Source organism: Myiozetetes cayanensis, unplaced genomic scaffold, assembly GCF_022539395.1.
Source record: "Myiozetetes cayanensis isolate MyiCay16 unplaced genomic scaffold, myiCay2020 scf18, whole genome shotgun sequence".
NCBI lineage: Eukaryota > Metazoa > Chordata > Aves > Passeriformes > Tyrannidae > Myiozetetes > Myiozetetes cayanensis.
Window position 1 is genome coordinate 592,319 of NW_026087389.1, and position 27,098 is coordinate 619,416.

General features: G+C 51.0%; 2 protein-coding genes across 7 annotated transcripts in view; both read left to right on the plus strand.

Moving 5' to 3' along the window:
* Positions 1-5,020, plus strand: part of SRGAP3 (SLIT-ROBO Rho GTPase activating protein 3) — an 83,669-nt gene extending 78,649 nt beyond the window's left edge. For both annotated transcript variants that reach the window (XM_050313090.1, XM_050313091.1), the window contains exon 22: positions 764-5,020. In XM_050313090.1, coding sequence (XP_050169047.1) covers positions 764-1,180 — 417 coding nt within the window. In that variant the 3' untranslated portion in view covers positions 1,181-5,020. The remainder of the gene's footprint in view (positions 1-763) is intronic.
* A 14,284-nt stretch (positions 5,021-19,304) lies between these two features.
* RAD18 (RAD18 E3 ubiquitin protein ligase) overlaps positions 19,305-27,098 on the plus strand; it is a 32,252-nt gene continuing 24,458 nt past the window's right edge. For 3 of the 5 annotated variants that reach the window (XM_050313103.1, XM_050313102.1, XM_050313105.1), the window contains exons 1-4: positions 19,306-19,459; positions 19,910-19,991; positions 22,563-22,624; positions 24,110-24,180. In XM_050313103.1, coding sequence (XP_050169060.1) covers positions 19,400-19,459; positions 19,910-19,991; positions 22,563-22,624; positions 24,110-24,180 — 275 coding nt within the window. In that variant the 5' untranslated portion in view covers positions 19,306-19,399. Of the gene's footprint in view, positions 19,460-19,909; positions 19,992-22,562; positions 22,625-24,109; positions 24,181-27,098 lie in introns of all 5 variants that reach the window. The other 2 variants (XM_050313106.1, XM_050313104.1) reach the window with 2 other exon arrangements.

The window sequence follows — 27,098 nt, forward strand, 5'->3', positions numbered from 1 at the left end:
ACTTGTATCTTTTGGTGTAATGGAAGATACTGCTCCTTTACAATCCTGATGTCTGCCCAACAGTAGGCAGAAATGCTGGATCCACCACCGAAAGGGCACTGGCAGCTCCTGCCTCTGCAGGGAGGGAAATGCTTTATCTCACTGGGTGCTACATAAGGAGCTTAGGGAGGAAACTGGATTTGCTGAATCAGTTTGACTGGACCGATGATCACTGTTTGGGGAAAGGTGCCGCAGTTTTGTATTGGCTGTTTGTTGCTGTGACCTCAGAATGTGAGTCTGATCCCCGTGCGGTGTCTCCAGCCATGTGGTGCCGTTGGTGTCACGTTAGGCCACTGGATCCGTGGGGCTCCTTTAATTCTTGTGACCCCAATGTAGCTCCAGGTCCCTCTCTCTGCCGCTGGCGGGAGTACCCATATAGGAATCATTCAGGTTATTCTGAACATGTTCACATCCCAGAGAATGGATCTTTCGAAGAACTGGCTGTGGAATTCTCTAGCACTTCAGAGACCACCTTGATCAGGCACAGTCCCTCCCATTGTGTCTGAGCAGCTGTGATTGGGCTGGCATGGGGCTTGGGGGCTGGAAACCTGTGGGCAGGCTGTTCAGTGCCCCCAGTCCCAGCAGTTTGGTTCATGTCACCTCCAGCAGGAATAGCAGCTGTGGGATGGTGGATGATGCCCAGGTGGAGCGGACAGCTGTTGGGAAGCTGGAGGAGAGCGGGTCATGCTGTAGCACAGCGCTGACATCCCTTTGGCATTCACAGGACATCGAGAAGACCATGAGCACGGCACTGAACGAGCTGCGGGAGCTGGAGAGGCAGAACACGGCCAAGCAGGCCCCTGACGTGGTCCTGGACACGCTGGAGCCCATGAAGAACCCCCCAATGGGCGCCGCCAACTCGGAGCCAGCCAGCCCCCTGCACACCATCCTGATCCGGGACCCCGACGCGGCCATGCGGCGCAGCAGCAGCTCCACCACGGAGATGATGACCACCTTCAAGCCGGCGCTGTCGGCCCGGCTGGCCGGGGCGCAGCTGCGGCCGCCGCCCATGCGGCCGGTGCGGCCCGTGGTGCAGCACCGCTCCAGCAGCAGCAGCAGCTCGGGGGTGGGCAGCCCTGCCGTCACCCCCACCGAGAAGCTCTTCCCCAGCAGCTCGGCAGATAAATCGGGCACCATGTAGGCTGGGGCGCGGGGACCACAGCGGGAGAGCCGCGGCCCAGGTGGCGGGAGCGGGGCCGGACACGGCAAAGCCTCGCTGGGCCGAGCTGGGGCTCAGAGCCCTGCTGGGGGAGCCTCTCCAAAAGGGAACAGCGTAGCCTGGGCCTGGTGCTGTACATACGTGTGTGTGTGTATGTACATATGTGTGCACACACCCTATCCATGCAGAAACACTTCCCGAGCTTGCAGTCCTATAGCAGGAGGAGACAGCAGGTCTGCGTGTCAGCACTGGAGAACACATGCTCTCTGTAGGAGTATATTAAGAACAAAATGTACAGAATTCAGTGACTTTTTAAAACAGTAGATTTACCTCAGAAACTGGCTCTGAAATGTCCTCTCTGGAGATGGTGGGTTGGGCTGGGTTTCCCAGACTGTGCATGGGTGGGGGCCCACACCGCAGCAGCCATGCGTCGAGCAATACAAGGCCATCCTGGAATTTAGTTTCTGCACCTCTTGGCATTTAAAAAAAAGGGATGGGGATACAGTGGGGTCCGTTCACTGCTGGGTTGTAGAGAAGAGCTGGAAATCCATAAATGATGGTGTGTGTCCAGCCTGCTGGAGTCTGTTCAGTCCTGAATCCTGAGACATCTTTGTGTGCCTGTGATGCCCCAGGCAGCAGGGACAGAGTGAGCTGAGTGCCGTGAGTGTGGACAGAGCGAGGTGTGCACCATCACCTTCACACAGGAGGAGGATGCTGTGCTGCACTGGGGCCATGGAATGCTGCTTTTCTGGAAGGTTTCAGAATGAACAAGGACTAGTGACAAACCTGTGGTAAAGTGTGGACTAACTTACACAGTTTGGAGATACTTCATCTCCCTTTCCCCGCACACTTTTCTTTTTCTTTTTTTTTTTTTTTTTCAATTAATAAGAAGACAACCCAATGGTCTCTCGACAGTTGGGCGTAAGCAGTGAGGAGGTTTGGCACCACCATATTCCTCGGTGTGAAGCTGCCCAACGGCACAGGGGGTCTCGGTTCAGAGTGCGTGATCCTGCATGAGAAGCATGAGCCATATTTGACCGTGTCAGATGCAGAACCAATCTGATGGGTGATACTTTGCACTTTCTGTACTGTACCATATAATACAACTGTTTGAGTTATGCAAAGGAATCTACATTTTGTTTTACCCAGAGAAAAAATATGCAGAAAGCTGGGGATTGCATGGTCCTGTCTGATAATCCAGGCTCTGCTCTAAGCGCTGAATCCAAGACGCTCTGTGCTTCTCCTGCAGCTTTTCCTTGTACAGATTTCCATGCAATGTCCCATGGTTTGATTTGGCACTTCCCCATGGTCATGTACTAATGGCTCCTTAATGTTCATCCTTCCTCCCCACTCTCTCTGACCCTGCTGCTTTGTCTGTGCCTGGGCAAAGACGCCCGCAAACCCTCCTGCCTCACTCAGCAGCCACCTGCCCCTGCCCGGGCCTGTGCTTTGTCCCCCCTTCACCTTCCTCACCGCTCCAGCACCACTGCGGACCCCAGCTCTGCAGGAGGAGCAGCCTGACTTCCAGAAGGTGGTAGAGGCACCGGTCAGGGCAGTGGAGCCCAGTGGTCCTGCCAGGGCTCATGTCTGAGCCTGGGAGCTCACCCTCATGTGAGTCCGCCTGCACCTCCATATGTGCCCCTCTCCACCTGCTCCTCCTCCATGCCTGCACTTCCATATCCCTACCTCCACCCCTGAACCTCCTCCTCCATGCCTGCACTTCCCTATCCATACCTCCACCCCTGAACCTCCTCCTCCATGCCTGCACTTCCCTATCCATACCTCCACCCCTGAACCTCCTCCTCCATGCCTGCACTTCCATATCCATACCTCCACCCCTGAACCTCCTCCTCCATGCCTGCACTTCCATATCCATACCTCCACCCCTGAACCTCCGTATCTGTCCCTCCATGCCTGCACCTCCACGCTCCGGGCACGGTGCCGGCGTCACAGACCCAGTATCACAGACCCGGCTGGACCGGCCGGTGCCTGTCCCGTGCCCAGCGCGTGTCCCCTCACCCCCTGCTCTGCCAGCCCTGTATATATTGCCGTACTTGCTTAGTTGCTGGAAAGTAACTGTTAACCTGTAAACTGTACAAAAATAGGCTAAGATTAGATAAAAACCGATGCCACTCACCAAATCTTTGCACTTAGTAGGTAGCTCGATGTAAAAATAAACCCAGTAATAATACTAGTAACCCTGAAGGGAAGCAAAGCCGCCGGCGCCCGTCGCAGAGCCCATGGGGAGCAGCTCTGCCCATGTCCCTCCTGTCCCATCGGCAGGGACTACGGTGTGTGTGTGCTTGTCTGTGAACGTCCTTGGCATTTGTAACGACCACAGTTGGTTCATGTTGGTGTTTATTTCTCCATCATCCCCCTTTCCTGGTGCAGCCCCCGGCCCGGCCCAGGGCAGTGGCAGCAGATGTTCCACCAGGCCGGGCTGCTCACGGCCATGTGCTGGGAAGGGAAGGACCCGTTTGGCATGAGCGCTGTGTCTGTTGCCAGTAATTATTATTTTTATTTCCGTTTAGTTCCTGGAGAACGTTCACTTTGCCAGTTTCCTTTTTTTTAATATTATTTCCAAGATGACTTGAGAGCAAACCCATGTTCATAGGGGTTTTATTTCCTCCCTTCTTACTTTTGGAGATACGGTACAAGTTCCGGTGTCTTTCTATTAAATTATTGCCTTTCATTTTCCTTTGTTTTGTTTTGTTGTGGATTTTTAATACAATTGTTTTCTTATCTTTAAGTGCCTTTTTGAGCACCAGAACAAATGGTTGGAGTTCAGGCCTGGGAGCTGTACACACATGGGTTTGTCTGGGCAGTTGTGTTGTGCTGGAGGCGATTGCTTTTAAAGTCCTTCCATTTTTCTGTTTAATGAAAAGGGAACAAAGACTTTTTGTTGGAGAATAAACTCCCCCTTTGTAATACAGTATTCCAAGTGTAGTTTTAACTACTGTAAATTTAAGGGAAGAAATGTATTTTTCTGTAAGCGAACTTGGCACAGAATTGAACCACGTACATTGTAGGAGCATCATAACTGGAACCTGGTCACGGTTTGGGAGTAACCAACCCTGACCCTCGGTGCCTCCCCGAGGGCACAGACTGTGCGTGGGCCTCACAGAGTTTCTGTGAGAGCCCCGGGCCGGGAGCAGGGTGCAGTGTGCTCCTGCCCCCCGCAGCACCGCGGGCGAGGGGCCGCGCAGCCCCCGGGACCCCCAGCCCTGAGGGGGGGCGGCTGTTCCTCTGCTGTGCAGAGCGAGCGCTGATCTCAGCCCGGTTCCCCCAGCTCTGCCCCGTCCATCCTGTGGTGCCAGGGCAGTTTGGCCCTCGCCAGGGCCCGGCATGGCCTGGGATGGTGCTGACCGAGCGTGACGGTACCGCAGCAGCCCCTTCCCCGTACAGAGCCTCAGCGATGCGCGCGGTCCCCGGGGTGGAGATGACAGTGCACTTTGTTCCTTAGGCTGAAGTCCCCTGGTAGGTCGTTTCTGTAACCCTGGGTGTGTCATTTCCCTAGCGGTGTTGTGGTTCTCAGGGGCGGCAGTAGATGTCCCGAGCCTGATGTGCTTCGCGTGGCTGGGCCGTGAGGTGTGGTGGGGACGGGGTTGGTTACGCCGGGCAGCCGTGGGGAACTGCTGGCTGCTGCCCCTTGTACCGGTCCTCCTCCTCCTCCCCGGTGTTGTCTCTGTACTGTATGGTGAGATGCCGTCAGCTAGAGTGTCTGAGTGGGTCCTTGTGTGTGCTGGTGATGCCATGTAGATGAAGCCACTGGTTGGGTGTGGACTCATCCCGTTGAATAAACTGCTTAACTTTTCTCAAAAATGCTGTCTGTGATTTTATGCCTCTTGCCCAGCCCTCATCCCACAGCCCTGGCTGGAGGTGGTGGCCAGAGGCATGTGCCACAGCCCACAGCCCCTCCCGTGCCGGTGGGCAGCTGTGTTGCCAGTGACCACATCTCTGCAGATCCCTGCAGCTGCTCCCCATGCCCATGGGTGCTCAGCAGCTGACTGTGTGTGTCCTGCTGCATATGTTTGGATGGGCCACCCAGAGCACAGATGGGCTCTTTCTTCTCAGCCCTGGGCCTGTGGCGTAAACGCAGAGAAGAGGGACGTAGACCAGTAGAAAACCCACCTCCGAGGGGTGAGAATTTGCCTGTTGCCATCAGCATGGCCAGACCTGTGCTGGTCTGTGCCAGCCAAGATGTCCCCCCCGTGGGGAACCCCCTGCCCTGCACACTGGGAACACATCACACTGAGGTCCGGGAAGAGGACCGTGCCCGCAGTGCACAAGTGATGTCAGACAAAAGCAGATGTAAAAGTGAAATTAAAGGCAATTTAGTGCTCACTGCCAAATGGGACAAGAGCAATGACCTCCCAAAGGGAAGAACTGAGGGGCTTGGTGGCAGCTGGTCCCCAGTGGGCACTGCAGCCCTTGGGACAGCCCACCTTGGATTTTATAGAACCAGCTAAAGCCAGGTCAGTGACGTGAGAACCACGGGAGCACAGGACATTGTCCATGCAGCCCGCTCCTTGCTCGGCTCAGCCCCCCAGCGTGTCTGGTGTCCTGCCATGGAGGTGCCCAAGTGGCACAGACCTGCCCAGCCCTACCAGCCCCTGTGGTCACTGCCTGGTCACCACACCAGTCATCCCTCAGCCAGGCTCTGCTGCAGCTGTAACCCAGGTTATCACCAGATACAGTAAAGCAACACTTAACACCTTTCCTGATGCACCTGCACTGCTGAGTCAATCAAGGGTCTGTCCTGCATCCAAATCACTCTCTGCTGGGCTCCCTCTGGGTTGGGAAGGTCCCCACAGCAATACCTGAGAGTAAATGTCACTGTTATCAGTAAATTGACAACTGATTTCCAAATAAAAGTCCCTGTTCTCCAGTACTCGTAATCCAGGCTCATGTGAAGCTGTTCATCCTCTCTTCTGATGAGGCTTTTAGTGCCACAAGTGGGATAGTGAATAAGCCCTAGAAGCTGTGTCCTTCCATCCATCCATCCATCCATCCACCCATCCATCCCTGAGGTGGGGCTGCTGCAGACAGCTGGCAGTGCTCGAGCAGAGGTTTGTGTGGGCCAGGAGCCGGGGGGAGGACTGGCTCAGCCGCAGGTGGGGCTGTATCCTCCCTCCTTAAATACGGTTAATCAGCCCAGCTCTGAGCTCAGCCTCAGGGCTGGCGAGTGCAGGGTGTGCTCCAGGGTACGAGTCCCACCGTGGTGCGTGGGCAGCAGCGGCGTGCGGAGGGGACTGCGGGCAGTCAGGTACGTGCCAGGCCCGTGCCAGCCCCGGCCGGGCGGCTCCTCGAGTCCTTTCGGGGCCCGGGGGGCCCGGACCGGGGGGCCCCGCCGTGTCCGCCCCGCGCCGCCAGGGGGCAGCAGCGCCCTTCGCGGCCGGGCGGGGGCGGGACGGGACCGACCCCTCTGGGACGGGACCGACCCCTCTGGGATGGGACCGACCCCTCTGGGATGGGACCGACCCCCCTGGGATGGGACCGACCCCTCTGGGACGGGACCGACCCCTCTGGGATGGGACCGACCCCGCTGGGATGGGACCGACCCTCCCCTGTCCCGGACCGACCCCGCTGGGACGGGACCGACCCCGCTGGGACGGGACCGACCCCGCTGGGATGGGACCGACCCCGCTGGGATGGGACCGACCCCGCTGGGATGGGCACCGACCCTCCCCTGTCCCGGGACCGACCCCTCTGGGATGGGACCGACCCCGCAGGGATGGGACAACCCACCCGGGACGGGACCGACCCCGCTGGGATGGGACCGACCCCGCTGGGATGGGACCGACCCCGCTGGGATGGGACCGACCCCGCTGGGATGGGACAACCCCTGGGATGGGACCGACCCTCCTGGGATGGGACAACCCATCTGGGATGGGACCGACCCCCTGGGATGGGACCGACCCCCCCGGGACCGACCCTCCCCTATCGCGGACCGACCCCCCCGCGATCGTCGCGGCCGCTCCCCCCGCCCCGCTCCGCGCAGTAATCATTAACTCTAGGCATAAATAACGCACTGAGTGCATTCATTAATTCCCACGGGCCGAATGCAGCATTTGCATTTAAATTCGGTTTCCACGCTGCTGCTCAGTGACACGTGTGTTGGATTCCCTCTGCACTCGTGCTCTCGGTGTGTTCCAGGTATGTTCCAGGCCAGCCCTGCTCTCCTCTGGTGAAGAGGCACAGCACTTGCTTTTGACTCTGGGAGTGCTCCTGGACGGATGGGGCAGGAGCAGCTACAGGGATCAGCAGAGATGTGGTCACGGCGGTGCCCGGCTCTGCCTCCGCCTCACAAGGACCTCAGTAAACTCTGGACCCTCCTAAGGTGCTGAAATGAACCCTCAGCCTCCTCCACTCATCCCTGTGGTAACTGACTGCCAAGGAATGCTCTGAGGGTGATTTGTCTTTGATTTGGTGGGTCCAGCAATTGAATACTTGGATGGATCCAAGAGCACTGTATGTGCTCCAAGGGGCACCTAAGGGCACTCTGGCACTTGTCACACTCGCAGATAATGAATGAAAAAATGAGATAGAAATGAAATGTGAAGGAAATGATGCAGAATTTAGTGATTAATGCTTTGAACCTGGACTTGAAGTGCAGCAAGAGCTCTCAGTCCTGCTGACTGAATTAAATATTCCAAATTACTAATACATTTTAGTATTTTTTTTTTCCTGTGAAAAGACATTAAAGTGCTTTTAGGAAATGAGGTAAAGATTTTCCATCCATGTTTAAAACTAAACCAGAACACTGTGCTGTGGGTGCCCAGAGCCTGCAGTGAGCTCGTGGCACAGCCTGTGCATGGCCACCCCATCTCTCCTGCAGCCTGTCCCACAGTGCCTCGGGAACGGTTCTCTCCAGGGCATCTGCACAAAGCCATGGCCACCCTGGGGAGCCCCCATCGAGCTCAGGGTGGAGAGAGGAGCATCCCCTCCCAGTGAGAGCCAGGGCCCTGTGGGATGGTCTGGGGGCACCCAAGGGTGGTGACTTAACCTGGGTATCCCAGTTTGGAGGGATTTTACAGCCCCTGCTGCTGTTTCAGCTCAGATGTGGCTGTGGGGCCCTTTGGGCAGCAGCTCTGACCTGCCTGGAGCTTCCCTTGTCGTGTGGACATTTGAGAGATGCTCTGTTGCATTGGCTTGGTTGCTGAGGGGGTGTATTAATTGCTATGGGTGTATATTAATTGCACCCTCATCACTTGTGACTGGACTGTGCCCATGTTGGGCCACTTAGTGCCCTTTTTCCTCCCTGATCCCCTCTGCCCTTGGTGTCTGGGGCTGCCCAACAGTTCAGCCCCCCAGGGCAGAGCAGTGGCAGAGGCCACAGCCCCAGCCACGTGGCAGATGTTTTGCTGCGTGGATACCCATGTGTTTGGAGTCTTTCTCTATGAGCATATGTTTCATTTCTTGTGGAGAGGAGAAGGGACTTGCCAGACCAGACTGATTCTTGAAACTGGTGAAGTGTTTTTTAAGTCAGGTCCCCCCAGCCCTGCGGGTGGTAGCTCTGGGGAGGGGGCTGGCACCAGCCAGTCAGGTCCTGCCGGCTTTTGGTGCATTCTGGTTCTGGTTTAATTTTAATCTTTTCCTTTGTACGTCTCTCTCCCTGTTCCAGCAAGAGCCAGAACAATGTCCCCATCTCCCTGGAGCACAGCCCTTCCCTTGGCTCATCACTGCTGATTTGTGGGGAGCCCATCTGCTGGAGGGGTTCTCCCAGTGCCACTGGTGGAGCCCCCAGCTGCTCCCACCCTCCCTGCCCACTGCTGGGCTCCCTGTGGGACGTGGAGCAGACAGGCCTGTGTGCCTGCTCCATCAGGGAGCTTGTGCTGTCTCCTGTGCCTAAGCTGGCTGCAGGCACAGAGGGAAAAATAAGAGTATTTCCCCAACTTCTGATAACATTTTTATTTCCCCTTAATATACACCTACAGCCTCACTACAGAAACATTGGAAACCAGACTTTAGCAGGCCTTGGGGACTGCAGCATTATCCATCTTCTGCAAATACTGCAGAGCCGTGTGCTGTTGGAAACCTTTCTATGATCACAGCTCAGCTGGAAAACAGCACCACATTCCTGCTGGGCTTTGGAATCACTTCCCTTACTGGTGGGGTGGAGGGCAGCAGCTGTTGAAGTCTTTTGGTTTAAGTGTTTCATGAGGTAAAAGTGTAGTTTTCTGGATTTTAAATATATCTCATGCACTGAGATCAGTGTAAGCACTGCAGGTAAACCAGCATTGCTCTGTGCCACAGAGATGCCTCTTCCCTCCCCAGGAATATTCCAGAGACTTGAGCTTGCAGTCCTCGATGCTGCAAAATTATTGGAGGTTTGTGTCTTAGAAACAGAGCTCCAGCTCTGGAGCAAAGCTTATCCCAGACCTTTAAATCTAATAACACCTTCCTGACAGCATCCAAAGGCCAGACACCCTCTGACAGCTCCTGATTCCACCCCAGCACCGACAGCGTGAGTAACTCACATCTCTGGATGTGCAGATGTGTCCGGTTCTATTTAATGAAGATAAATATCTTAATTAAGATACACAGCTGCCTGGGGTACTCAGAAAATTATATGAGCATGAGCTTGTCTGGGAGCTGGTGCAGATCCTTCGGCTGCTCTTCCAGGGAGCTCCTGCAGTCTCTGAGGTGATGGGACAGGATGGGTGGCCAGGGCTCTGTGCTACCTGCCACAACCCCCCCGAAAGGGCTGAGGCCAATGGTCCTCACCAGCCCAAGCCTTCCTACACCGCTCAAAGCAGAAGAGTTTGGTTCCCCCCTCGACGTGTCTCAGCTGGCAAGAAAGAACTGTCCTTGACAGTATTCCACACCCCTACGTGCTGCTGCTGAACACTGATGAAACCAGTGTTGAATTCTGCCTTTAAACTGTCATCACATCCATTTTTTCATCCCCTTTTAACAAGCTGTTTTAAAAATAACACATTTAGCAATGACTGGGCAAGCACTGAAGCCAGCAGAGCCCCACCATGCAGCGGAGCAGCACCAGGCTCGAGGGACCGTGGCAATGGCAGAGGGTGAGGAGGCTCTCGAGGGCTCCAGGCTGAGATAAAGCTTTTTTCTTAGAAGAAAGAACAAAATTACGTAAGTCAAAACATCTGCTAGTGCATGACTAATGCCTTTCCTCCTCCCTGGTGTGGCAGCTGAAGTCCATGGGATTTAGATAAATGATTGTTTCCTGTAAAAAAGTTATACATTGTTCACAGGGCTTTTGGGGACAAGCCTCACGTTCAGCCACCCCTTCCCTCGCCCTGTTTGCTCATGGCTCTGGATCCAGCTGATCCGTGGCCCCACTGCATTGCTGCTGTGAGCTGGGAGCAGCAAAGCCCAAACCCAGTGTCCCCGGCCCAGCTGGTGCCAGGGTGGATTTATTCCCACCCAAGTCAGCTTTACTGGGACAGTTCCCCGTGTTTTAAAGCAGAGGTTATTGATGCACAGTGCTGATTGCTGGGCTGTGTGTGGTGCCTGGGGTGTGCCTGCTGTGGTGGCCTCTGGTGACACTGGCTGTGCCCTCTTGACCACCCTGCCTGGCATGGGGGTGCCACCTTTCTAACTTTGCTGACTCTTTTGCTTCTTTATTCTGATTTAAACCTCAGGTGGGTCAGGTGGCCCCTGCCCAGCTCAAGGCTCCAGGTGTGTCCTGGTGGGAGTGCTGCTGCTGCCAGTCTGCTCAGCACCACCCAGTGGGGAACTGGGCTAAACCACTTCTATGCTGAATTTTTAATGGTGTGCCTTGCTTGAGTTCTGTTCTAGTTTTCTTGTGTGGATCTCTCAGTTTGGGTCTTTGTCTTGGTCAGAGCAGCAGGAGCTGCAGGAGCTGGGTCCAGCAGAGGTGAGTGTTCCTGGCAGCTGGAGGGATGCAGGGTGTCTCTCAGGCCTCCAAATCTTGCACCTGGACACACTCCAGGTTTCTGCTTTCCATGGTCTGGGACACAAACTGCTGCCAGCATCACTAATGGGCTCCTGCTTTTAGCCTGAGTGCTGCAGGTCGCTGCTCCAGCATGGAAAGCATGGAGTCAATTAAGTAATTACCTGGCGTTTCAGCTGCCAGCACACGAGGGTTTTGTTTTTCACCGCTGGGCTCAATCCTGACGCTGTGTCTCACCCGGCCTCGTGGGTCGGGGTGGGTGAGGGGGGATGTGAGGAGCTGGGCACCGCTGTGCCCCTGAGCTCACCCTCCCCTGCAGCTGTCTGAGGATGGTCAGGGCTGTGCTGGCCAGGGGGAGGGGGAAGCCCCGGGGCAGATGGCACAGCAGCTCCTGGGTTTGCCCTCCCTGCCATGCAGAGCAGTGGGGGACAATTCGTGGTGTCTGCGCTGCATGACCAGAGCACGACGGGCCCCTGTCCACAGGGCAGGAATTGGGAAGGGGTCAGAACTCCAGGATGGCAGATTCTGCTTTGGAAGCATCAGTCAGAGTATGTTTTCTATGTTTTCTAACAGGTCATGAAATGGTTTGTCCCTCGGCTGGAAGCCCCAGGGCGCAGGCACCGGACCTGCCCCTGCTGCTGGGCACCCAAACCTGGCTGTGCCACAGAGCCCGGGCACAGACCCTGCAGGGACCCAGCTCCCCTTGCACACTCCGGCTGGGGGTCTGATGGGGGACCCCAGCCCTCTGCCCACCCCCACATAGTGGGTTGGGAGTCACCTGCTGTGGGGGTGTGTACAGCAGCTGCTTTAATGGCTACTTAAAAATCAATTTTGTTTGTCATCTTTGCTGTTTATAAACACTCACTAAGGCTCAGAAACACAAACATCCTGGAAATACAAACAACCTACAATTTCATTTTTCTTTCCTTTTTTTCCTGCTTTCTCCCAGATGGGCTGGTGGGACCCAGGGACCCTGGACCAAGGAGTGCCCCACTGAAGGGCTGCCTAAGAGCGGATGCCCTTGCAGGAGCAGACCAGCAAAACCAGGACCACGAAGGACGTAAGGTTAGTAAATTTAACAATATATGTGAGAGTTTGTTGCCACAGCAGCACAAAGAAGCCAGGGGACATCAGTGTCAATTATAACCCTTCCCAGTTAGGTCATGATTTAGTGTGAGAATGTATTTGCACCAGGAGACATAATTTCAAACATCTGGCTGGGGCCAGATTTGCTGCTGCTTGTTCAGTCACAGATAATCACTTAGCACAGGTGTTGGATTAAATTGCAAATTCAAGAAGGGCCAATATCACACAATTTCATATGTCCTGATTCTGCAGATAAAGCTGGCTGAAAATTTTCAGTGACATTTTTGGTGGGGAAACAAGTATTAAATCCATTATGTGTTATAGATAGGGGCTCAGTCATTCACTGGACACTGATTAGAAAAACACTTTGTTCTGAATTTATCAAAATGAAATGTCCTTATATTTGTTGTGAGAGTCCTTACTTGGAGGACTGAATTATAGGAAGGGGAAAGGCAAACTAGAAGCAGCACCAGTAGAAGTGCTTTAAATTGCTGTGGTGATGCCTGGTGAGTCCTAACCAACCCTTTTTATAAATTGTAGATTTCCCCCCTAGATGTACATTTCAGTTCTGTTGAACTTGTCTGGAAACAGGCTTGGAATCTGGGCTCTAGCCTGGCAAGAAGAGTTTTCTCTGCAGGCTGAGTCACTGGTGTCCATCCATCTCCCTCCCAGGGATGGCTGCTGTGCTGCAAGTGCCACGGAGGGACTGGAGCTGCTTTTTCTGCAGGTGCTCTGGTGACAAATGGCTCCTTCTCCCCCTGTTTAGTCTCCCTCTGACACACAAATCCAGGCATAAGCAGGCTAAGCTGTGCCTTAGCTGAAACTGTTTGTAGTTCTCTTGTTCTGGCTCTTTCGCCCCGTTGGTTTGAAGAGCAGCAGAGTGAGCTGAGCTTTAGGTGACACACAGCTCTGTGATCCAGGGAAATACATCTCCAGGGGCTGCTGGAAGCGCTGGAGTGCACTGAGGAGCAGGGACAGGGCTGGTGGAGGCTGGATGGATCCCTGCCCTCGGGCAGCTCCAGGCAGAAAGTGCAGAGGCACAAGTTCAAGATCCATGGGAAAGCACACAGGGCTTGGCAGCAAAAGTTGTGTTGCTAATTAAACAGGAGCTGGGAAGTGCTTGAGGGAGCCAGAGCCCTGTAAAAAGCTGTCCAGCCTCTCTTGCACTTTCCACTAATTAAAGAGAGTAATAAATAAACGTTCATTGGAGCAGGGGCAGGCTTGGGGAATGTCTTACCCTGGCATAGAGATGGAGCAGAGGGAGCTGCACTACCCCTGCACTGCAAAGGCTGAGATCTGCTTAATGTTTGGGGACAGGGAGGGCAGCAATGAAGTGATAAATACAGCAGCAGAACAATGCAAACAATATTTAGCGAAGGAATGAAGTTCAGTGATGGATATTTTGGTGGCAAATCAGCAGCTGTACAGTACAAGGGGCTGGGGACAATTTGCATGCAAATTCTGCTCCAAGTCCTGCAGCTGAGAAAGGCTAAATCTGTGAAGGAGAACTGTAATATCAACAAAGGAACACTTTATTATCTTATTGACACTTACCTTTGGATTTCACCTGGTTTACCCATTTTTCCTCTGCATAGGAATGCAAGTTGTTTCCTATCTGATAGCCCCTGTCTGTGACCTCCATCACAGCTCTCTGAAGGGGATACAGAGCACTGAGCATTGTGTTCACCCAGACACACAGAATAACTGCACAGCCAATCACTAATAGAAATTTATCACTGCAAAGTAAAGTCATTTCCCACTAGAAGGGTCTTAGCCTTTCCTGGGGTGGGATGCTAACTGTAGGCTCTTTTTGCTCATACTGGTTCTCAAAAGCAGCATCCACACATTTCTGTAAGAACCTGAATTAATCTAGTTCAGCTTTTTGGGGCAGGGGAAGGGTGGAAGACAGGAACTCAGGCTGAGAACCAAGCAGACAAAGAGAGACTCTAAGCCACAAAGCTGGCAATGGAATATGCTGTTGGAGAAAATCCAAGAGAATGGAAGGTATTACAGACCTACCATTGCCTCTAACTGTGCATAGCTTACCAGTGCAAGAGTTTTTGTACTGGAGGAACTCAGAGCTAGTGAGATTACTCATGATTTTCATAACATTCATTGGATCTGCATCAGTGTCCAAACGGGAGGTATCTGCATGTGCAAAACAACGTCTCTCTAACGTCAACAAGCGTTGCTGTGGCAGAAGGCCAAAGCCAGCAAAGGCCAATTCACTGATGGCTCATTGTTTGAATGTGTGTCCCTGTCTCGGGTCAGGGCTGTGCTGGTTTATCTACTGCCTTCCCTGCCCCGGCTGCCTGTCCAGCAGCCACTGTCATTTCATTCTGCCCTCAGGTCAGGCCCAACTCAATCAGCATTGGTTTACTGTGAAATGTCCAGAGTCATTTTACTCACCATGCCTGTCTCCAGGCACTCCAGGAGAAAGTTTAAATATTACTTCTGGCTCCTTCAGCCACTAACTCACATGGTATTTTCATGGAAGCTTCTGTGCTGCTCTGGAACATGTTTTTCACTGATTTACGTTGGCCTAAAAACATTGCCATGGCCTGAAAAAAAACAAAAAACAAACCAAGAAAAAATGATTTTGTTTGTGCTTTCAAGGCATTTCTGTGTGAAATGGCCTGATATTTGTATAGCTGTGGCACAGCTAAAGCAGCAAAGGTTGGGTGTGGGGTGCCTGCCAGCACAACCACGCTGGGGTGATAAATACACTTCAGCACACGGGTTGGGAGCATTTTGACAGGTGAAAGGTTGTTAGCATTTCCCTGTGGTCTTTTGTGCTTGGAAGGCAATGACTGAGCTCTTGGCATCGCTGGCTTGCCAAGGAAGTGGCAGTGGGGTGGTGGGATTGTCATCACACCAGAGGCTTTTAGCCAAAAACTAATGACACGGAGACAAAACCAGCAGCTCTGAATCCACCTCTGCAGTCTGTTGTCTTTAAACATCACAGTGAATTATACACGTGCAAAAATACAGCAGATACTGCAGGGCTGGCCCACACCCCTGACAGGCACTCCGATACCTCACTCCGGGACATCGTCTGGCTGCTCCAGTCCTGTGCTGCTTTGGCTGGGTTTGGTGGGGTACAGTTCCTTTTGTTTGCAGTGGCAGGTGTGGGGCTGTGTTTGGGATCTGTGCTGAACACAGTGACTATAACAGAGATGTTTTTGTTATTGCTGAGCTGGGCTTACCCAGAGCCAAGGCCTTTTCTGCCCCTCGTGTGGCCACACTGGGGAGGGGACACTGGGAGGGGACACAGCTGGGACAGGTGACCCCAACTGATCCAAGGGGTATTCCATACTATATGATGTCATGCTCAGTAAATAAGGTGGGGGGACATTTAGAGTGATGGCTTTTGTCTTCTCAAATAACTGTTATGTGTGACGGAGCCCTGCTGTCCTGGGGATGGCTGAACACCTGCTGCCCCTGGGAAGCAGGGAATGAATTCCTTTGCTTTGCTTGTGTTATGTGGCTTCTGCTTCACCTACTGACCTGTCTTTATATCTACACATGAGTTTTCTCACTTTTACCCTTCTGATTCTCTCTCTGATCCCACTGGTGGGGGGGTGAGTGAGCGGCTGCTGGTTGGGGTTAAACCACGACAACATGGGATCTTTTTGTTCTAAAAGTCTCAACATCAGACTAAATTTAGTCCTGTAGAAATCAATAAATGGTTGCCAACTTTAACACAAGGGCAGAGCAAGGTCAATGTTAAATGTTTCTGGGCAATCTTACCCATGGTTTCAGGCTGTTTGCTTCTCCAGCTGGGAATGACATGATGAGAAACTTTCCACTGCTTTAAATACTAAGGAATCTCTGAAAATACTTAGAAACAATTAACTCAAAATGTTCTCTGGTTTGGGGTTTAATTTTTTTTTGAAGTACAGTATGTTCTTCTGCAGATTTTCATCCAATCTCCACGCTGGTGTCCCAGCGGCTTCTTTCTGTGGTGTGTTTGTATATCTATAATGAAGAATGTCCAGGGACACACAGACATGTGAGGCAGACCTAGGTGAGTGTTATTTTTTAGTTTTAAGATCAGTGGATGAAGGGTAGCTGAGGAGGAGTCGTTTGTCTGTTGGAGCACAGAGAAAAACAACAGTTCTGCACATGGCACTGGGCACCACGGGGGAATAAACACTCTTTACATTGTTAAGTTGTGCACAATCAGCTGGGAATTATGTAAAACTTCACGTAAATATTTTCTTTGTCTCAATAGAACGTATGAAAATAAGTTGCTTTTTGATATTTTCTTTGTGTCAGGCTACTAGACTTCCTACGAAGCTTTTCCACACATTTCTCTGCTAACAGAATAGGGCAACAAGCTTATGGAAATGCACTTGGGACTTACTGGTATTTTAAGTGAAATGAGCGTTTCAGGGGCTTGGGAGGAGGGGATATGTTTGGTGTTCTGTGTATAATAACAAGTTGTAACTTGGTCATTGAGCAAAATAAATCAGTTTAGTATTGCTCCACCGAAGCCCAAAGTGCCAGTAAAACAGTGGGAAGCATTCCTACAGTGAGGACAAGTGTTCTCACTGGGCAGGGCTCTGTGGGTGGGATTTGCTCCCTGGGACCCTCGTGCTCAGCCAGGCTCCAGATGAGCAGTGCTTTTCTGGCCAAGTTCTCAGCAGTGCAGTGGGGCTGAAGGCTGGGAGAGGCTTCCCAGTGCCTCTCCTGGTGGGACTTCATCCCAAGGAGAAAATGCCCACAGAGAACCAGGCTCTGCACCACAGGCTGGGGGGATCATCTGACCACATGGCCTTAAGGGGTGGATGCTCTCCAGCTTCAGCATTGTACAGGATTCAGGTGAAAGCACAGGTGTTCCAAGTTGGTTTTTTAATATATATATATATATGCTGCTTTTACAGTGGAAATAATTTAAATTGCATTTTTATTCCGTAGTGGTCTGTATGGATGGTGCTTGGCTGTAAACTCCCTGCTCTTTGCTCTTCATCAGACCAAAATAAAAAATAAACATGTTGCTGCATGAATGAACCTGCATCCCTGTACCCATTCCTGGGGGGGGTGAGTTAATTCCCACCCAATAAGCTCATGTCTGATACCTATGTGTGAACCTGGACTGAGACTGACCACGTGTGTGAGGGAAGGGAAAGAACAGAAAATCTCAAGAGGTTGATACATTCACTTGTCACAGCTCACAGAGAAAAGATATGGATTCCTTAAGGTGAAAAAGAACAGGCACTTAAGTGACACTATTCTGTAAATTCCAGCACTTTTGGCAAGGGGCAGGCAGTAATCAGAGCCATTCAAATATATAAATTCAGAGATTCATAGTGCTCAAGGCCAGCACAGACCATTGTGATCATTTCCTCTGACCTTCCTCCTCGTGTGGGTCATGGAACACCTTTTACATAGCTATATATGTATATATAGCCACTGAGTGCCAGTTCAGGGAGCTTGGCTTGATTTTATCCAATTCAAGAATCAGACTAGCACAGATCAGGAGCAAGAGCATGAAAATTACACTGCTACAAACAAACTCATAGGAAAAACCAAGCACACATACACACAGTTTCAGTTTTGGGAAAACAGCACATTTGAGTCACCAGCTGCTGCAAAATTGTTTCAGACCTGTGAAACTAAGGAAGTAAAGGGAGGTGTTACTGTTCCATAGACTATTATAAAAAATGGGTAAATGTGTTTGTGTGTGTGTAAAAACCTCTGCTACAACAAATTTAATGAACAGGAATATTGTAAGTTGTAGAGTGTGCCAGAGTACCTGCCAGAGGAGTGGGGTCAGCGAGCCCCCAGTGTGATGGGCTCAGCCTGGGTCAGCACCTGCCCTCAGAAATCAGAGCTGCACCCAGACAGTACAGTTTGCTTTGCAATTTTATCCTACGTCACCTGGGCAGTGTGTTAATTTCCCTGAACTCCACAGCAATTATGAGGCCTCCTGACAGCCCACGGCAGCGCTCAGCCCCATCACCACCTGCCTGGTGACTGAGGAGGGAGGGAGATGGGTTCCAAATCTCACCCACACGGTGTCTTAGACGTGTTTTAAATTAGCCTCTCTGGGGAGGATATGGATGAAGACTCTCAGGCCCATCTTATGGGAGCACTCAGATACACATCTCATTTGTCCCCTGAGTAACAACTGATCACAGCAGCTGAGAATCCATCAGCTGAGCACGGGAGTTGGGAGAATCCTGTTCCACCCATCAGATGTCCATGGGAGTTCCACAGACACGTGGAATACCCAGAGACCAGTGCTGTTATTGCAGCTCCTCCAGGGGTGGGAGGCACACAGGGGAGAAAAGGTGTGGAAATGCCTGATGGGTGATTCCTTCAGCAATGAAAAGTCACCTTAGTTGGAATCACAGAATCATGGAATATCCTCAGCTGGAAGGGACTCACAAGGATCATCCTCCACAGGATACCCCGACAATCCCACCCTGCCCCTCAGAGCGTTGTCCAAACCCTCCTGCAGCTCTGGCAGCCTTGGGGCTGTGCCCACTGCCCTGGGGAGCCTGTTCAGTGCCAACCACCCTCTGGGGGAAGAACCTTTCCCTGAGATCCAGCCTGAGCCTGCCCTGACACAGCTCCAGCCCCAGGCAGGCCTGGGAACAGGGGATATCGCACAGGGAACAGGGGATATCGCACAGGGAACAGGGGATATCGCACACGGGAACAGGGGATATCGCACACGGGAACAGGGGATATCGCACACGGGAACAGGGGAACAGGGGGGATATCGCACAGGGAACAGGGGATATCGCACACGGGAACAGGGGATATCGCACAGGGAACAGGGGATATCACATAGGGAACGGGGGATATCGCACAGGGAACAGGGGATATCGCACAGGGAACAGGGGATATCGCACACAGGAACGGGGGATATCGCACCAGGAACAGGGGATATCGCACACGGGCAGGGCCCGCTCCCGGAAGCTCCTCCCGGAAGCGCCGCCGGAAGTGCGGGTGGAGGCGCGCGCGGGGCTGAGCGCGCGGGGCCGGGTGGGCTCGGGCCGGGCCGTGCGGGACTGACCGGGACTGACCGGGACTGTCCGGGGCCGTGCGGGGCCCTGCGGGGCTGTCCGGGACTGTCCGGGGCCGTGCGGGGCTGTCCGGGACCGTGCGGGGCCCTGCGGGACTGTCCGGGACTGTGCGGGGCCGTGCGGGGCTGTGCGGGACTGACCGGGACTGTCCGGGGCCGTGCGGGGCCGTGCGGGACCTGGCCGGGCCGCACCGCCATGGCCCTGGCGCTGCCGCTGCCCGAGCCGCCCTGGCCGCCGAGCCTGGCCCCGCTGAAGGTGCGTGCGGGGGACACGGGGATGGGGATGGCGGGACACGGGGATGGCAGGACGGCGGGACACGGACACGGGGATGGCGGGACACGGGGATGGCAGGACGGCGGGACACGAACACGGACACGGGACGGCGGGGCACGGGGATGGCAGGACACGGGGATGGCAGGACGGCGCGGGGCGGGGTCGGCCCGGGCGCGGCTCCTCGGCCCCGCGAGCGGGCGGAGGGACGGGGGGGCCGTGGCAGCACACCCCGGCGCTGCCCCGCGACCCGCGGGCGTTGAGCGGCCCTCGGCACAGCGAAGGGCCCGTGCCCGGGCACCCCGCTCGGTGCCGCTCTCCCGGGCCCGGGCACCCCGCTCGGTGCCGCTCTCCCGGGCCCGGGCACCCCGCTCGGTGCCGCTCTCCTCTGCCCGGGCCGTGCCGTGCCCGTGGCTGACCCCGCTCTCCCTGCAGGACGTGGATGACTTGCTGCGCTGTGGGATTTGCTTCGACTACTTCAGCATCGCCGTGATCATCCCACAGTGCTCCCACAACTGTGAGTCTGCTGCAGGGGTTGTTGCTCTGGTGGGACTTGTCCAGTCCCGCTGCCTTGTGTGAACTTCCTGAGTGTGAAGTGTAAGGAAAGGCTGAAAGAATTGGGATTGTTCAGCTGGAGAAGAGAAGGTTCCAGGGTGACAGAATTGTGGTGTTCCAGGACCTGAAGGAGGCCTAGAGGAAGGATGGAGAGAGACTGTTGACAAGGGCCTGGAGGGACAGGACAAGGGGGAATGGCTTCAAACTGCCAGAGAGTAGGGTTAAATAGGATATTAGGAAGGAATCCTTCCCTGGGAGGGTGGGCAGGCCCTGGCACAGGTTGCCCAGAGAAGCTGTGGCTGCCCCATCCCTGGGAGTGTCCAAGGCCAGGTTGGACGGGGCTTGGAGCAACCTTGGTGGAAGGTGTCCCTGCCCATGGCAGGGGTGGAATGGGATGGGCTTTAAGGTTCCTTCCAACCCAAACTATTCCAGGATTCTGTGGTTCTCCTTGGGATGGAAGCTGTGAGAAGGTCTGTGAGGTGGAAACAGCCAGAACCTTCCATTGTGCAGTTCCTGCTGCAGCATAAACACGTGGCACCTGGATCAGTGCACTTAAACACCACCTATTTCTACAAGTCCCCATTTAAATATCTTCCATAACATCTTGAGGGTGGAACAAAGTTGTATGTGGAGAGCATTATGAGCTAAAATTTTCCGTGCTGCTCCGCCTGCCTCGGGCTGATATCTGTTGGAACCTGGACCCAAGCAGTTTGCTGAAAGCCAGATTAGAGGGGAGTATGTTAGCTTTTCTCATGTCAAAATAAAAGCTGGTAATTGTTTGCTTCAGAAACTGTAGCACTTCCCCTTCCTTCCATGAAGGGGGTCATTGTAGTTTGGCAGTGAAGTTTAGTTTAGCTTGGCAAAACTCTCACCATTGAAAACAGTATTCTTGTGGTGGGGAACACTGGAAAGTCTCTACTCACTGGTGACACAGTGGGGTTCAGAGGCCCTTAACTTTGGAAAGAATCTGTCTGCAATTTTTTAACAGATTACACAATTTATTTCCCCATGCAAATCACAGAAGGTCCAAGTTTTCTACAATAGCTCAGGATTTCTTGAAGTATTTTCCACTTGCTTGTCTCTGTAATCTCTTGAGTCAACTGAGGTTGGACAACTGGAGCCAAAAGCCCTCTGCTTTAATGAGTAATTGTTTGTGAATGGATGAAAATGAAGTATGTCTGCTTGCAGACCTTTCTGCTGACTCTCATTTTCTTAATGATCTATTCCAGGGTTTCTAGACATCTCTGTAATGTGTTTGCACCTGAAGCCACTTAAAATTCCTCCTCTGCTGCTTCTTGGGTGCCTGGGAGCACTCAGTAGCTCATGTGACAGTACTTGTTTAACTGTCCTGGTGGTTTGGACTGTGTCATTACTGACAGAAGAGATGTGCCATCTGTATTTTTTTCACATAATAAAGGCATCTGAAGGGGAGTGTCTTCTCTAGCATGGATGGAGGGAACTGTGGCCCTGGGATTTCTTACGCCCTGGTAGGGAGGATGAGCTCTGTCTGCAGGCTGTGTGTCGGATGTCAGCAGGCTGGATCTGCCACTTCATTCATATTCATACAGTTAAAGTTAATTTCTTTTTTGTACGGATTTCCCACCCCTTATAACTTCTTAATATATACAGTAACTTTTGAGTATTTACTGGATTTGTGGGTTTAAGTGTTAATTGGTGCATTAAGGCCAGGTTGGACGGGGCTTCCCAACCCAAACCAGTCTGTGATTAATTAATGCTCCTGCTGCTTTTCAGACTCATTCCCAGAGGGTCTGTGAAATATAAATCTGCTTTGGGAGCTGCTGCTGAGTGTGTTAAGTGCTGAGACTCTGACCTGTGAATGTCTGTTGTACTGGAGAGTGATGGGACTTTTTATATCTCTAAGTGGCTCTGAAAGCTCATAGATAAATTGACAAAGCAGAACAATTTCAGAAATTTACTGTGACAAAATGAAGGTTATGGCATGTTTCACCACAGGGGCTGTTGAACCATCCTGTGATGATGATGACATGCTTTGCTTTCCCTGGGAAACACCAAGCTGTCTCTCAGTCTTCCAGTGCTGGCTTCCATTCCTTTTAGCCTTTTCCTTCACTGACAAGTTGGTATGGTTTTGGAAAGGGGCAGAAGAGCCTGGGAAGAAGAGGAGACAGAGGATGTCTGGGGCTGTGCAGGAAGATGAGAGTGATCCAACATTAGTCAAAAACCCAGTGTGGGAGGGAGTGAGCAGTGCAAGCATGGCTTTAGTGCTGGTGGCTGACTAGGGTTTTCTTGTCTTGTACTGGGAAACAAACGGAAATGAACATCATCTTTTGACAGAGGGACTGACATTAGGTACTGAAATATGTTTGCATAAAATATGTTTGGTTTTTTTTGCTACAATGATTATCTCAATTCCATGGAAAGATGGTGTGTTTTCAACATTGCTGTGTTGTGGAATGGCTTGCACATATTGTACAATAAGAAAATACACAAGTAAGGACTTGGAACTGCCTTTGGAAGAATGCCTTCTTCAAAATGATGCATTTCCTTTTTCCAGATTGTTCTCTTTGTATCCGCAAGTTTTTGTCCTACAAAACTCAGTGTCCAACATGCTGTGTGGTAAGTGCTTTAAGTGCTTTCTTTTTCCCTCAGCTTGTGGGGTTTTTGTTTGTTTGTTTGTTTTTGGGTTTTATTTGTTTGTTTCAAATCTCAGGAGCTTTTCCCTTTGGACTGTGCTAAATAATTCTGATCACTGTTACCACCTTTCCTTTTGGTGAGCAGCTGTTTGAGCCAAGTGGGATGTTCTTACAGCTGGAATTCTGTTTCAGAGGTGTACTCTGTCAGCACAGGCAGAAGTGGATGGAGCATCAAGCTCAGGTTTGGCTCAGGGCTGTGCACTCAATCTCTCACAAAACATTTAATTTGAATTTGTCAGAATAAACCAGCATTTAAACCAGGAGTGCTGAAACTTAGGCACTTAAATTTCCCATGTTTGAGTGGCCTCATTTAGTCTCTCAAGGAGTCTTTCAAAGTGTTCACAAACCTCCTAGTCCTGGAAGTGGTTGGTGTAGCCTTTTTGGGCGTGAGAGGGCTGTGTTCTGCTCTGGGAGAGGAGGTGTTTGCCAGGAGCAGGAGGTGAATGTGCAGAGCTCTGGAGGCAGGCTGAGGCTGCTCTGCAGGTGGTGCTTGTTAGGATCTCACTTGAAGCCCTTTTTCCATTAAAGAACATGGAATGCAATTTTCTCTAAGCCTTAATCTAACTTTTCTCCTGAAACCAGTTGGGCTTTATCGACCTCCTGAAGGTGGTTAAGAACAGTAACTCAAACAAGTGAATGGTGCTTCAGGAATATTGGCAAAATAGGAGTAATTTTGGTCTGTGTTTTAAAGCATGAAACATGAGACTTTTCAAGACTGGAAAACGGATCTATTTGTAGCTTTGTCAGTTTTTAAACATCCAAACAAGTGCAGCCTACTTGATGAAGTACATTTTACAGCCACCTGCTTAAAACTCACAGGTACTGGTATGAGAAAAACTAATAGAAACTTTGTTAAAAAGAAGAGCAGAGACTGAGAGATAAAAATCAGAAATTGTTTCAAAAGAATGAATTGAATGTGCAAAGTCATCTCATATTTCATATTTTTATTCCATAATCAGAAGATTAACATTTCCCTTCATCAGTTTTCATGCTTTGCTTAACGTTCTTATCACCTTCATGAAATCCTTGATTTGGTTTTCAAAATAATTAGACCTGTGCTGCAATAAACCATTGTTGGAGCCTGGGTACACTGGGCTTTGTTCCTTTAGCTTTATGCTTCATTTTTATCCATTACCCTAATTTTCCCGACTTACAGTTCTCAGGCAGTTATTTTAATATGATATTTTTCAGGAAAAAACGTTTATCCTTTATGCATCTTCATTTTTGTAGCACTTTAGTGGGGGTAGTTGAGTCACTGATCCAAGAAGCAAGTTATTGATCACTTGAACATTTTCTGGGCACTTGTTTTCACTGCATTTGAATATTTGTTGTTGTTGGTTTTTTTTTGTTTTGTTTTGGTGTTTTTTGTTTTTTTTTTTTCTTTTTTTCTCTCTCTCTTTTCCGATAGGCAGTCTCCGAATCTGACCTGAAAAACAACCGAATATTAGATGATCTAGTGAAGAGCTTCAATTCTGCAAGGTATTTATGTTATTTTATGACTCCTCTCTCTAGTTTGGCAGCTTGAAAGGAGTGACTGCCTGTGTGTGACCAGGCTTGGAGTCCTTGGAGAGCAGTGCTGTGAGGACTGAGCAAAAAAATTGCGGTGTCCCAGAAATATTGTCAAAGATGGATGTTTGCACTCTTGGAGAAATCCTGCAGTGTTCTGGCTGAAGGTTACTGCCCACTTGGTGATGTGTGGAGGCTCTACAATCTTATTTTGGTGCTGATTCTGCTTAACTGCCTTCCAATGTACAGGAAGTCAAGCAGATATGTCAGGATTCTATGGAAAAAATAATGGTAATAAAGATTTTCTACTAAAATCCTTGATAGGTGTGCAGGGAAAATTTTAAACAAAAAGATTTTGTCCAGTGATAACAATCAACTTGCAAGAGAATTCTCTTGGTGAAGTCACTGTCTGGGAAAAAAGTAGGTATTGAAGGACCACAAATGTGAGTTTTCCTGGGGAAGAGAAGTAATGGGATGCTCTGCTTTCACCTGGATTTCTTAGCTACTTTCCTGTTTAATTAATTTTTTATTTTATCCCTTCAAAAGACAGGAACAACAGAATAAGTTTGACTTGGTAAGTTCTCACCACAGTAAATGCGTGAGGCTCCTTATATTGTCTGTCTGTTTTCTTTTGATGAGAAGCAGCTCAGTGATTTGTTGGGGATTCTGTGGGTATTCATGTGTCTTTGGGAGACAAATACACTTTCATTTTTTTCTCTGAAATTAACTTGAAGCTGGAAGTCAATGAGAACTGGCTTCATAAGTGACAGGAAGCAGAGTTCAGTTAATGGCTTTGTTTCTTGAAAGAATTTTTCTGTGATGAAGACCATAGAATGTAGATAGATCTACTCTTGTATATGACCACTGCTAGATTGAAGTGATTTATTGGAATAATTTAAATCCTAAAGTTCCATTGTTTTAGGTTGAACTCTGTCTTTGGTGCTTCCTAGTGATAAATGGATTACTGTTTTTTTGGTAGTGTCTAATTTTGTAGAGAACAAGTAGAGTGCTGACTTGGATCCATTATGATATTGAATCTTAAACATTAATTTCTGTGGCTGCTTTAATGGATCAGTATAAATCTTACCAGGGAGAGCAGTTTAATAACCTCTCCTGTGTGACTTGGAGTTCAGTCAATCCCTCCCATAGGGTCGATCAGTAGCCTGGTGGTGCCCGTCCCTGCTCCGTTCTGGGTGGGAGGGGCTGGCACAGGCTCTGGGGCTGGGTGGGAAAGGCCCCACAATGAAGGCTCACTAATAACTGCTTTAATGAGACAGACCCATCAGAGCAGTGTGCTGGGCACCCCTGGGCTGAGCCCCTCCCCGGGCTGTGTCTGCTCTGCCCGTGCCCTGAGCTGGGGGGACACGGCTTGTCCAGAGAGCAATATGTGGGATGTCATTAAATCATGACCCATTGCTGGTTTCTGCCCTGATGATGTTGGTATAGGACAAATCTTCTGTCTCCCCCCTCCTTCCCCATCTGATTTGTTTCCCCTTGGCCCTCCCCAAAACAAATCCAAAGTCCAGGGGTTGAAAAGCTCAGCACATATCAGAGATGTCTGTCCTGACTTGACTTTGAGCCTTGGGTGGTTTAGTGTTTATGAAAATTAGGCCTTAAATCATCTCAGCATTTCACAAAGTGCAAACCCATTTCTTAAGTCAGGCCTGGAGGGAAAGAAAATGGTAATGTTGGTGGTACTTAGATGCAAGCTGTGCTCCAAGGTCAGCGTGTGCAGGGAATACGAATCATTCCAACCAGGGCCAAGTGCTGATCCCCTTTATACTCTGCCCTTATCCTTCCCACTCTGTGCCTGAGTGACTGCAGGATGAGCTGCTGTGGGTGTGCTTGGGGTGATGTGTGGGAATGCTGCTCCCTCCCCATCCAGGGAGTGGGCTCTCCTGTTTCCCAGTGAAAGTGGAGGTGTCCTGTCACTCCTTATGGCCCATCGATGTTTCATGCAGTGTGAAAGGCAGAGGAGCAGTTCTGACCAGGCTGTAGTGGGTGTGAATGGACACTGCCCTGTGTGAGGGGCACAGGAGCTCAGGGGAGACATTGACATCAGCAGTTTTGTTTTTCCTCACCTGCCAGTGCTCTGGGATGGAATTCCTGGCTCTGGACAGGTCAGGAGAGAAAGATGAGGAGCAGTATCTGTGCCAGCTGTCCTTTGTGAACTTCTATCAGTTGCAGTGGGGCCAGTGTCTTCAAAACTAAGTGTAAAGTTTTGTGTGAAGTGTAAAGAATTAATTTCATTGTTCTCTAATAAAGAGATTATTTTGATAAAAATTGTGAGTTTTTACATCACCTTGTTAGAAAATTTAGCAATAGAAATTAGAGTTACAGTTGCACAGGTAGGAGAGTGGTCCTTACTAACAAGGATCTCTGCTTTTCTTCATACACAGGGAAATAAAATATGCTTTTACTTTCAGGTTTATATCTTAGTTTCCTAATCGGGACTACTTGACAGGTAGTGATTCACAGGAATAAACACATCGACTCTGAGTGCTGAGAGAGCAGGTGCTGTCACTGCTGATACACTGATTAAACCTCCAGCAGGAATGCAGAAGGAATTTCAAGGAGATGCATTGCCTATAGTGCAGTTAGGACTGTCCTGTGTGAGGTGTTCCTAGGAAGATTCACAACTGCAGCTCTTCCCTGGAATTTATTGATGTGGGAGCACTAAATTCCCAATGACTTCGCTTCGTTTCTGTTTTGGCAAGGGAGGAGCAAAGGGACCATAAAATGGGAACCGAAGGACTCTGAAATGTTTTTTGCAGGTCTTACAGATCCAAAGGAAAAAAGGTGGCAAGTTGTTAGTGCTGTTTTTGAAGCAGAGGGAGGGTGCTGGGGGAGGGTGTTAAACCATCCATTTTTAGTTAAAAGCAGTGTAAATC